Below are 13,087 nucleotides of genomic sequence, written 5' to 3'. Positions count from 1 at the left end.
CGCGAGCAGGAGACAGGCCCCACTTCCCTTTATTACAGCTGCTGACATCTAGTGGTGACAGGAGAAACTACCTTCACGTGAGGTGCTGAGCAGGTCAGGTGTGAAGTACACAACGAATCTCACCGTAAGCTATTGGTAATTACTGCTGGTTATTGTCGTTTCACCTCCTCACAGAAGAGACATTGTCTGCAGCAGAATGAGCTTAATCTAACAGTTATTTTTTTGTTTTATATTTAGAAAATAGAAACTTTGCTGGAGGGAAAACGTGCACACAGCAGGGTATTGGGAAATGAAGGAGCACTCGACCCAAATGAGGGAGACATCGTCCCTGTAAGTGATACTTTTCATTGTTTAAAGTTGTTGATTGAATGTAGTTTTCAGGTCTGGATGTGTGGAAAGGCCTCATAGTTCTGGGTCTCAGATGGCTCTCTAGCCTTCACCTGCTCTGGCTCCAGCTCCTTCCTGCTGTATTGTCAGATTTCTTTGTTATAAGCGTGTAACACTTGTTTTAAATGCCTGATGATGTGTTGTTACAGATAGGTGTCTCTCTCAGTGATTACATTTATTGTTTTAACTTATTATTGAGGTTCAGAGCAATGTGTGTCTCTATTGACGCACCCATGCAGCCCCAGAAGTGTATCAGGTTGTCTATCATTCAGAGCCGTAACTCAGAATTCTAGCGCCTGGAGCGAGAAAGACAAATGCTGCCCCGCTAGCCCTCAATTTTAATTTTTTTTTACCTAAAATAGTCCTAAATTGCGCCCCCCTTCAGCGTTGCGCCCTGGGCGGTCGCCCCTGTCGCACAGCCCTAGTTACGGCCCTGCTATCATTGGTCTGAGGGCTGCAGACTGCCCTTGTCTAATCATTTTACCACATTTATTTTCTCCTGCGAGCATAAAAACCACAATGTTCATTTTAAACTTGTACATCTTTCTTTATACATATGATATGTGGGGTAGGTTGTGGTCAAGGACTTCTGTGACAAGGATAAAAGCATCCTAAGATCCACGCCTGCTAGTTTCATATATCTCACACAGCAGCCTACCACTTCAAAGCGCTAGCTACACCCATTGTGACGTGGCCACACCCCTGTCCCTTTGCCGGATTCCCAAATGTTGGGCGTTATGAATATAAGAGTACAGAAAAATTTTGAACTTGCAAATTTTACATTATGGTTATTAAAACTGAACTAAATTGTTTAGAGACATTTCTTATATTGACAGACTTTATGTGGTTTCATTGCATTATATTCGCAAGAATGAAAAACTGGCTTATAAACAGAAAGGATCCTCTATATACGTGCAGTGTAAATGTGTTTTTCTAATGTCACACACTTCTGTATGCGCAACGTTACATTGTATTTGTAAGCACATGGATTTTCAGGCCAAGATGGCACCATTTGCCGTGAGGAGCTGGGAAGATAGGGGAAGTTCTTTGCTAAGAGCGTCTAGTTTTGCACTTAATTATAAAAATAATATTTCCTTTTGCAATATTATTTAAATGAGAAGGTGCATGTAGTCAGTGTTCCCCACATTATTTGGACATAAAGACCCTTCTCCCTGCAAAAATACTTGATTTTTAATGTCTTTTGAGGTGGTAGAGATTGGGCCTTGTACTATACTTTTATTGATTTTCAGTTGTACTTTTGCAGGTGCACTTTGACCAATGTCATAAAAACTTTCAAACACACAAAAATGACATGTAATAAAGATAATCACGATGTGATTAGGAACAAATAACTAAATTAAAATGAATGTAGGGGTGGTCCTAAAGTAGAAGTTGGTTGGACTTTTATAGTGATATTTTTACTGTTTCCACCTCCCACATTTTCTGAAGTAATTGAAAACCCACAAATGTAGGCGCTTATTTTATAGACGTGAATTATGCTGGGACGTAGTTTTTCAATACCTAGAGAGCTACAGTTTGGCCTGGCCTATATCTGACCTTTCAGTTGGCTTTACTGCCGTACATGTCAATGTACAATATGGGCTTAATAAGGGTGCAAATTTGCACCTGGAAAACCATGCAAAGGGTGAAAAAGCTTTTGCATATAGCACACAAATACTAAACAGCTTTATTTTAATACTCAGATTTAGAGTTGAGCTGGAACACATTGGGGCCTGATTCATTAAGGAAAGGAAAGCAAAAAAACAAAAGGAGTAACATTGTACCTTGGCAAAACCATGTTGCATTGGAGGGGGAGGTCAATTTAAAATACGGGGAAAGATTTATAGTTGGGGAAGAGCATGTCCTAGATCAATTTTAATTTCAGTGTAAAAATAAAGCTATCAAGTATTTGTGTGCTATGGTGCCAATATTTTAGTTGCGTGCAAAATAATAAACTAATTTGCACCCTTTGTATTGTAACATGTTTTGTCCAGGAGCAAATGTACTACTTTTTTTGCTTTCCTTTCCTTAATGAATTAGGCCCCTTGTGTTGTGGAGCTTTGAATTCCTCTTGTAGTGACACATTTTAGTCCGCATAAATGCTTTTTCCTGTCCTACAAATACTTCAGCCATAAAGAGGTAACATGCAGCATTTTCAGACCTGAAGAATTCACCTGTGAAAGGTAAAGTGTTTGTCGGTGGCTATAATGTGTCACTGTGAGAGTGATCAATAGTTTTTCTTTGTGGGGCTGTAAATTTGCAGCATTAAATTCCTGCTATTTGACACCACCCCTAGTGTTTAATTAAATTATAGAGCCACAGTGCTCCTTATTTGGAGCTGAGTGGTGCCATTTGTAATATTAATTTATATACCGTACTTATAACTTATATGCAACACAGCTATACTCAAAACAAAATAAAGTAGAACTGTAATTGTGATATAATTGGTGGTGGACACAGCTTGCTGATATGTCTGTATCTTGCGAGTGCTCCACTCCTGGTGCAAAGAACCGTGTTGCTGATCATCACCTTTGCAATATTTAAAAAATTTTAATGTAAAAAACTGAAGGCTCCACCCCTCCTCCAAATGTGATCCAAGTACCAGCACTCATAGTCTGGCATGGCTTCCTTTAATGCGGGGGAATGAACAGAGACACAACCTGCACAACAAAAAAATGTGCCCTCCCTCACTGCATCAATGAGGTTTGGTGATACAATGTATAGATTATCTTCATTGACAAATGTATCAATGAACCTCATTGATATAGTGAGGTTTTATTGTGGCTAGTGAGATCTAGCCACAACTAACCTATCAAAGCATCTTTCTCACGTTCTGACCTATCAGAGGGTAGCCATTCTGCATTGTTTGGTTGGTTGGTGACAGGACTACTAGCCAAGCGATTGGATGAGACATCATCACACATGCCATGACGGGAGAAATTGATGACGTCATTACGCAGACGAGCCGCAAACTGCCTCAACAAACAAGGTAGACCAGCTTGCGAATTATCTCAAAATGTTTTTATGTACTTTTCCCAGCTGAGACTGTCTCCATTCCAAATTTAAAGAAAAACTTTGGAAAAAGGTGATTTCCTCCTATAAATTGGCTGCAGTCAAGGAACTGAAATCCTTGCCAGATTATTCTGGCATTCAAGATGGAGACCAAGATGTTGATGATGATGGAATCCAGCCTAAGCAGCCAGTAAACATATAAAATAAAACACAGCACAATTTCAATTTCAGTGTGGTTGATATGCTGCAGAGGGGCAGCAGGCCGATGTCTGCAGCTGTCAATCTGGCAGCAAATCGCAACCAAAATGAATGCAGTGGCTTCAACAATCCAGTCCCTGGGGTACATAAAGAAGCATTGGCAAGATTACAAAAGCTTAAGGGTGAGCCAGAAGAATATCAGTACAATGCCAGGTGGACCATTAGGTGGCGAAGACTGCAGCTGAGTCATCTGGAGCTGGCAGCCATGGCTTGCATTGATACTCAAAAAAACTTGAAGACTTAGGTGGCATTGGCATCGATAGGTTACTCACAGCACAGCTACAAAGCAGAGATGCAGGACATTTTTTGTTTTCAAGAATCTAAGCTCACTTCTCCTGTATTCCTGTCCACCAATGCATCCAACCTTCTCATTTAATTTGGTTTCAGTCTAACTGATGTTTAAAAAAAAAAAAAGTGTTCCTTTGCAAAAGCATACATTATTTGATAGTGCATGAAGCTTTTGCACAGCTTGCAGAGCTAAATCGATAGATAACATTTGCTACATATTTCCCTCATAGGTGCTTCCATGTGCTAGGACTACTGATGACAAGGTTCTTGTTGTTTTCTTTGACAAGAGGTAGTCTTCATCCAATGGCAAACTAATAAATTGCTTAATGCCTGGTGGGAATGAGTGCATGACCTTCTTCAGTTCCTGATTAGAAGCACGTTATGAAACATTCCTGCGGAAACAGCTACTGTGGTTTGGAAAGACCCAGACGCATAGAAATGTAATACAGCCAACATTTAGTCAGTGGTGGTATTGCTGTGTGGATGCTTATCGGAGGCTCAAGGCCACTCCACACAATCTGCAGTTTCCAGGGTTACGTGAGTTTGTAGCCTGAACTAGCTTATCACCACTGTCTCTGTGCCTAGCATCTCAAAGAGACTGATCTGGAGAGACATTTTTTGTGCCTGGGTCGTTGCTGCTGCACCCGCTACTATAAGTAGATGACCAAGGCAAAAGGCAAATGACCCTATATGAAACATGAACACATACAGAGGAAAGATGCTGTGTGTGTAAATTCAGCAAGATAAATCACAAGTGAAAACAGAGAATGAGAAGATAAATTAAAATCTTCCTTACTGCAGTAGTCCAAGTGGAAATTAAAATGAAGTAAATGTGCATAGACTGCCGCAACTTGACAAAATATAACCGCAAAGCTAATGCATGAAGTGTTATCAGCTAGAGAGGTGAACATGCAAACAGCCAATAAGAAGTAGCTAGAAAGTACTGCTGGAGGTCAGCAACCTCAATGCATATCTCTGCAGCAGCCCATATGTCGGTATGCGTCCACATCTATTATTATTATCTTCTATAAGGTTCCACAAGGCTTCCTCAGCAGCACACACAGGTGGTTAGAACATATAACAAAATTACATAAGTGCGTGCAGATAAGAACAATGGGTACAGATAAGCAGAAAACTGCATGAATGCAAATAACCCAAAAAAATTGCATGGCATGCAAAAGCAATGCAGCATAAGGCTGGGTACATACTGGCCTGATGATTGCAGGAAAAACCCCCAATCAACCGTCATTCGACCATTTGGTTCAGATATCGTGTGAGTGTGTATAGTGACACGATGATCTAAAGTCGTCCCAAAGTGCCGATCATCGTTTCATTTGGTTGGTCGTACTGTTTAATATTTTTTGACCAATCAGCGACCGATCATGTAGTGTGTATGCCTTCATGCTCATGATCTCCATAGAGTATACAGAGTCATGTTCTTTTCAGCTGATTCTATCGACGAATGTCCCAGTGAATAAATGTAGAGAGTGCTGTAGAAGAAATGATTCATTTGTTCAATCTGAGACAGAATGTTTCGTTTCAGAGTCACAGAAGCTAACTAAATTCGTTAGGACATATGGATTGCTATAACAAGGCGGTTTTAAACAGTGTGACAATGTGACATGAATGAATATTGTCCTGTCATTCTCTGAAGACAAGAGGACCAGATGAAGGACCAGACGAACAGATCTGAAGGTAAATCGTGTCAGTGTGTATGCATGAATCGTCAGACTGATTTGACTTTCAATCGTAGGTAGGTTCAGTCGTTTGAGATAACACGTTGGTCGGAAAATTCTTTAGTGTGTACCTAGCCTAAGGCTGGGTATACACTATACAAAATAATCCTTAATGATTTTACCAACGATTAAAAGAATTAAAGAAATAAAAAAGTCCCGATCAGCATGCTAATTCATCAATTAGAGCTAAAGTTGAAAAAAGTCGGGATCTGTTGCCTCTAAGACTCGGTACACACTAAAGAAAATTTTTCCCGATGCGACATGTTTAATGATTTTACTAACAACAGAAACAAAATAGTCCCGAAGAGCATGCCGATTCATGTGTACACACTATACAGGTTTTACACGATTTACCTTCAGATCTGTGCTCTTCATCTGTCATAACCATCCGCTGAAAAGATTGTGACTCTGTACACTACATAGAGATCTATGGACACTGCTGGTCGTGTGTGTGTACACACTGCAGAACTGGAATGACATCGTTCCATCGTTGAATGACATTTTTAGTCCGGCTTAAAAATGAAATGAAACGATACGATAGATTGTAAGCTTGCGAGCAGGGTTCTCTTACCTCTCTGTCTGTATGCATTACCCAGTATAGTCTTATTAATGTTTGTTCCCAATTGTAAAGCGCTACGGAATCTGCTGGCGCTAAATAAATAAATGTTGATGATGATGATGATACGATGTGCTTTGAAACGATAATCGTTCTTCGTTGGCGCGTACACACTAATGCGATATCGGGTTCAATGGTTGTTTATCATTTGACATTTATGATCTCCTGTGGATAAAGCTGTTTGTGTATTAATCCATAAAGTAACCCTTGTCTTGTATTGGTGATTTATTTGATCAGACTTGTGGTCTGTTTAGCCTTTTAGCTGTAGTATTGTTTGTGTATCGTTGACTTGAAATAAATAAACATATATACATACACGTTAATTTATACAGCGGCAGCACAGTGGTTAGCATTGCTACCTCACAGAGCAGGGGACAATGGTTTGATTCCAACCAAGCCATTATTTGTATGGAGTTTGTCTCTCCATGTTTGTATGCGTTTCCTCCGAATGCTTCAGTTTCATACCACCATTCAGTTGTCTTGAAAATGCTGGACAAATTAGTGGCACTACTATATAAATGAAACTGTGATATTAATTAATGGAAGCCGAGTATCATTTTTTGCCAAGATAACTTTGATCTTCTGTCCTTCCTTACAGTTAAATAAAGACTGGTGAGTCTCCTTTAAATACAATACACTATAATTTTCAACCTTTACATATAAACTTTGTCTGTTCAGTCCTTAGTTGTCATAACATCAATTTAAAGCAGTGTATAGGTGCTATGCTCTCTCCTGGGAAGGCTTTCCCTAGCCCGCGCAGCAAAAGAGCTGCAAGGTACAGAGTGAGCCAGCCAAGAAGCTAGCTCTTTACGTGACAGTCTGACTCTCCTTCAACAAAAGCATAGAGTGCTGATTAAAAAAGATTTCTCCTTAGAAGGACACAAAGTGATATGTAATAAAGCAAGCAATAAAATCATAGGACCTAGTCACAGGTTTTGTTTCATGCTGATTTTCTCCATGTCTGTTATTTTCTCTGTCAAAGGAGAGTATATAGGCATTTTTTGTATTTTTTTTTTATCTGTCCACTAGATGGTGCACATATTCCCCTAAAATATACACAATAGATGCACTCTACTGATGACTCATATACTGTAATGGAATTCAGGCCTGGATTTTTGGAAAAGCTATGGACCTTAGGCTGCAGAGGTAGCACTCTGCTCATGTTGTACATGATTTCTCTGTTTTTTTTTACTTTGTGCATAATAAATATGTACGTAATAAAATATGTACACATTATAAACCGTAAACCAGTGACCATATGCTCAATTTGGGATAAATTCTTTCCATGTAATTCTTTTATGGAAATGGATTGCAGTGGAGTTGGGACCGAGGAGGAGGTATGGTAATGGATGACACCAAAAGTGCTCTAGGGCGTCAGAAAACGTAAACCCGGGTATGTTGGAATGCACAGTAATTACAAAGCAATTTTCTAAATATTAAGGACAGGCACCTGTTATGTGTTTTTACTAGAATTGGTGGAAAACTGTAGGAACCCCCAATGTGTTTAACCTACGGTGAATGCCCTGAATGTACAATGTCCTTGGAGAAAAGCAATGCACCTAAACGCTAGTAAAAATGCGAGTGGGTAGATTGACATTAGAATCAGTGGATTGCAGGTTAAGAGCCAGCCCAGAAGCTAGCTCTCTACTTTCGAGCTGTGCTTTCAGACGGCTGTATGCTCACTCCTGGGCTAGCTTCTTTTATACCTATCGGGGCTGGAACAAGATCATAGATGAGTGCTGATTAAAAAAAAATAAAAGATCTCTCTTTGGCAAAAGCACAAGGCACTATGCAATAAAGAAAGAAAATAACATCAGAGAACCTAGTGACAGGTCTGCTTTAATGACGGTTTTGTCAAGCTGTTTTTCTCCATGTCTGTTAATCTCTGTGTCACCCTAAGTTCTTGTAAAGTCACGGTGAAAGCTCTGGGCCCTCGTGTCTGGTAGTAATAAGTGCTCCGTAAGGGGAACACACAGCTGTTGAATTAAAATACCCTGCACATTCTAGAGCAGTCTGGGTTTTGTTTCATACACGTCTTGTTGGATGAATAGGGCTTTTCAACTTGCACTTTCGGTGGGCTGGAAGTAAGCAATGATACTCCCCGTTCCCAGAAATAAATACCTTGAACTGCAAGACAATGCTATCAGCTCTTTAAAAAAAAATATATCAATGTAGCATGGGAAAAAGCGAGTAGCACATAAGTGTGTTGTTTGTGTTGTTGTAGCAAAAGGACAGAAAGTAGTCCCATGGGAACTTGAGAGGCCTTTTACTGTGGAGAAGTGAAACGGCTCCCTCTGTAACATGATCACCAAACTTGGCTTGTGGGTTTCCTCTCCTTTCCTCAGCTTGGCTTCTTCATTTAAATTATTGTTTTGTTTGGAATTTAGCCACAGGAACAATTAAAGCTGCGCTGTTAGGGCAGGGGCTACCCCCCACCCCCCAACCAGAGCCCTGGGGGCTGCTACATCCCTCCATTTTTCCAGGGGCTCTGATGCCAAATGCTTTAAAATTTTAAGGACCTGTAAATGGGGGAGGAGGGGTGGTGTGAGCAGGAGGACCAGCAAATTTTTTCTGTCAGGAACTAAAAAGCCACAGGGAAATCGGCAGAGAAGAAAGAGGAAGCCATGGGTATATAGGCCCCTCGCTGGTGGTGACAGTGAATTTCATGGCTGCAATGCATGCTTACATAATAAAAACTGCAGGCCTACTGCATGCATCTTTACTAATTGCAATGATTCTTGTCATTACACCCGACAAGCAGCTGTGTGGTGACTTGGGGGACAGCAAAGATAACTGAAAAAGGTGTTGCTTGTGCTCCCCTCCATCCTTCAGGCTTGAAGCATATAACATCCAAACCCTTAACATGGCACAGTGCGCACACAGAAAGTTTCAGTAGTTGGATGTTATTGCTCTGTAGTTGACCAGGTTTCTGAAATGCGCACGTAGCACACAACTGGACATAAACCTGACAGAGTTCAATAGGCATTTCAGCCCTAGGCAAATTATGCTTAATAACCAAGCACTTCACTACATAGCATGGTTGAATGAGAACATGTCATAGCATTTCACGTTTCCGCAGCAGTTACATATTCTGGGTAACACAAATGTGCTAAAATACTCATTGGGTTTTGATGTTTTTAATCAAAACAACTCTTTACAACACTTTGGTAGTGTAACATTAAACATTTTGTTTGGCTGCTTTTTTTTACATTCTTTTGAGTTTACCTGTGAGTCACCGTTTACCCTATTGAAACTTTTTAAAAGCAGTATCTCTAAGAAACCTGAAATGCCTTATTATAGTGGTGTACTTGCCATCTTCATTACTTTTAGTAACAAGCCATGTCTGGCTCCCAGTGTTTAAGCCATATGTCTACAGTCAGCTCGTGTGAGAGATTATTATGGACCTCGCAGACCCACTGCACATCAGACCCACAAATGCCAATATGTCACCAATGCATTGATATACAGTACAACACATCATTTTGTGTGTAAAGATGGTGGCCAATTGTATGTGCAAATCGTGTGTTTTCTGATTATCATTGTAGCTAACATCTAAGCTTCAAAATATACCAGATCTGCAAAAATGAGAATTCTTTTTAGGGAACAAGATACTTAAATGTGGTGGAAGACGTGGAGACTGAAGGTATGTCGGACTTTACAGGACACTTCTGGGCTTTGCAGACCTACAGGAAGCCCACCAAAAAGCTTGTGTATGTCCTGATTTTAACCAGGAAAAAGCCTAAAACAATTCAAGTTGTAAGTAGACGCAAGTATTCCAATGAGTTCCATTACACAAAATGTATATGTTTGACAAATGAATAAAGGAAACCACAATATGCCCTTACTTTCATGAATTAAACTTCATTAAAATAGGTTGAAAGGAACAGTATTGTAGGAGAAAAACGGGACAGGTACAACCGCGGAGTGGAAAGAACTAACGTGATATTTGGAAGTACTGTGTAATGACCTTTTACTGTTCCGGATAACGTGTGTAGAAACATTCATGCCCTGTTTTTCTGATTTCTTATGACTTCCCAGAAAATACCAGAGAAGATGCACATGGAAAGGGGTATGCACCTATGGTGGTCAGGCTTATACAAGGAGGGGCAGTGCAAATTCAGATGTACAGCACCATATAGGTTTTACAGTCAGTAGATCAATGTGATTACATTAATTCCAGTTAGAGCTGTTACATATATAAGCAGGGATTGGTCTAAGATGCTCTGCTGGTTGTGAAAACTGGGTAACCAGTAAGCGCCTTTATATATGGGTTTCATTAAATAAAAGCTTACTCTCTCTTTATGTTGTTGTTGTTCTTTTTTTTTTAACCTGCAATTTGTATTATTCCCGCATGCTGTTGTCTTGTTCCCAAGAGATGTTCACCTTTGACTTACTGTTATTGTCTGGAAGTGAAACCGTTTGCAAGCAGGAAGCTACTGTGTTCTTTATAACTGTATGTGGCTAGTCAATAATTAACTACAATATTTCAGATTTGCTGCTTTTATGGGAGGAAGCCATCCTATGCCCATCTCGCTAACCGTCGGTTGTTTCGTCGTAAATGATTTCAAGTGTTGACCTTTGTGCAGTGTGGCCCAGGCATTATTTGTTTCCTTTACAGTTTTGGTAGAATATGGGCCTAATGTGTTTATTCCTAAAATATGTAGGAGAAAAGTTAATATTTTTGCATTTTTTTGCCTTTGGTAATAGCTTTCTGGCATAAGAGCAAGTTGTCTTGTGTGAACTTTCGCTTTTTGACACCCTGGAATGTATCAAGAGGGATCATTCTGGATAAAGCACTAATAGGATCTTCATTCATCTGTATATTGGAGGACTGGAGCCTGTGTAGCAATAGGATTCCATATAATTCTGATTTTGAAAGTAGAGTCCTGGGGTTTGGAATGGGTTTAAATAAATATCCCTCCCTTTAACAGTATAACAACTCGGTGGCTCAGTGGTTAGCACGTCTGCCTCACAGTACTGGTTTGGTTCCGGACCATGGCCTTATCTGTGTGGAGTTTGTATGTTCTCCTGTGTTTGCGTGGGTTTTCTCAGGGTGTTCTGGTGTCCTCCTACACTTCAAAAAAAACATACTGGTAGGTTGATTGGCAGCTGACAAAATTAACACTAGACTGTGTTTGTGTTTTTGGAAATTCAGACTGTAAGCTCCAGTGGGGTAGGAACTGATGTGAATGACAATTATACTCTGTACAGCGCTGCTGAATTGGTGGTGCTGTATAAATAAATGCTGCTGCTGCTGATGATGCCCCCATCCCCTATAAGTCCAACTTTATCTGTATATAGCTTCTTTAAAATCGTATACCCCAGGCACAGGTGTTCAAAACAGATGTGACATCCTACCTTTAGTGGACTCCACAGCCATCCAATCCAGAGCAACTGCCCCATTTTCTCTATACTGGAAATTGCTTTGTGAGGGGAATAGTTATAGGTAACAATAGTGGTTTCAGGAGGAAGAGCATTATCTTGTTATTCTGAGGCAGAGAGGATTTGTGTAAGTCTGCCGCACTCCTGCAGAGTTACTCAGCTTGGTCCTGCTTTCACAAACCAGCCATATGAGTGTTGGGTGCTCTATTTTTCAGGATTCATAGAGCGAGAAAATAAATTTACATAGGGACAATTATAGAATGACTTCCAAGATGGGCTGGAACAGGTCTGTCACAAATGGATCTCCGTTTTGTATGCACTCACCTCAGCTAGCTTTTTCCTCTGATGATTATGAAAGACTTCTCAAATATGGACAGTGGCTTACCAAGAGAGACTCGCCGCAGATGACCTGGAGCGCCTTTTGAATACACCAATGCGGTCTTTCAGAGCTGCAGTGTTGTACAGTGATACAAAATCTTGCCACTTCTGGCTTTCCCTCTCAGCTAAAAGACAACAAAACATGCTGGGACTTATAGTTCTGTAGCACTAGACAACCTCATACAGCTGATCTCTGTCCCATCTTCTAGCTGACTGCAGGAACCACGTCTTGAATATACCAGCGCTGTCCTTTCAATTCATAGTGCTATACAGTTACATCATTGCACAGTGCTCTCTTAAGAAAGTGGGAAGTGGGGGCTGCATGTCCTGTTTATTAGATATAACCGGATTTTTGAATGTCTCTTATATATAATTTGTCTGCAATCATCCTTATTCTGAAGGGTACACTTAGCGATGATCTTATTAAATAGTGCTCCAGGAATAGACTGTATTAGTCTATTTAAGACATGAGAGCAGTTCACAACCCGGGGTAATACAGGTGGCAGCCATTGTTGGTAGTCCACTGTGCGTAATCTAGCTGACAGGATATCCTGAAACTTGTAGTTCTATAACAGCTGGGCAGCCACTGAATGATCAAGCCTAGGATGGCACAAAGTTTGACAAGATTGACAAAGCTAAACAAGATGGGGGCAAAATAGATGGACAGATTGGGCGGGGTAGTGTGTGATAGACAAGAGAAAAGACACACAGACAAACTGCACACAATCCACAGGGGACAAATTTATGTATAAAGGCAAGAAATGTTGTGGAATGTGCATGTGTGAAGTGTTATGGGTGGTGATTGGCAGTGGTGGGATGTTAGGGGCATACTTGACTATGGTCCCGGACACTCCCGACAACCTTACTGACTCTGAGTAGACCACCCTCACAGAGCCCGTCTATCTTCTTGGGCCCTAATGACGTGATGAGAGGGTTGGATGCGTTTTGTACCTCGTGGAAGGGGTTATTTTGGAGGGTCTCCATTTGTCGGGTTTCCATTCGCCCCTATTCAATACAAACACACAAAATA

The 13,087-nt window shown here is 40.5% G+C and overlaps 1 protein-coding gene across 5 annotated transcripts in view; it reads left to right on the top strand.

Moving 5' to 3' along the window:
• Positions 1-11: 11 nt before the first annotated feature.
• DPF3 (double PHD fingers 3) overlaps positions 12-13,087 on the top strand; it is a 255,030-nt gene continuing 241,954 nt past the window's right edge. For all 5 annotated transcript variants that reach the window (XR_012680234.1, XM_075192794.1, XM_075192798.1 and 2 more), the window contains exons 1-2: positions 12-135; positions 238-330. Coding sequence is in view for 4 of the 5 variants with exons in the window: in XM_075192794.1 (XP_075048895.1) it covers positions 290-330 (41 nt within the window). In the remaining variant the exon portion in view is untranslated. The remainder of the gene's footprint in view (positions 136-237; positions 331-13,087) is intronic.

Source organism: Mixophyes fleayi, chromosome 12 (genome assembly GCF_038048845.1).
Source record: "Mixophyes fleayi isolate aMixFle1 chromosome 12, aMixFle1.hap1, whole genome shotgun sequence".
NCBI lineage: Eukaryota > Metazoa > Chordata > Amphibia > Anura > Limnodynastidae > Mixophyes > Mixophyes fleayi.
Note: the sequence above shows the minus strand (reverse complement) of the source record. Positions and strands in the feature narration are given on the sequence as shown.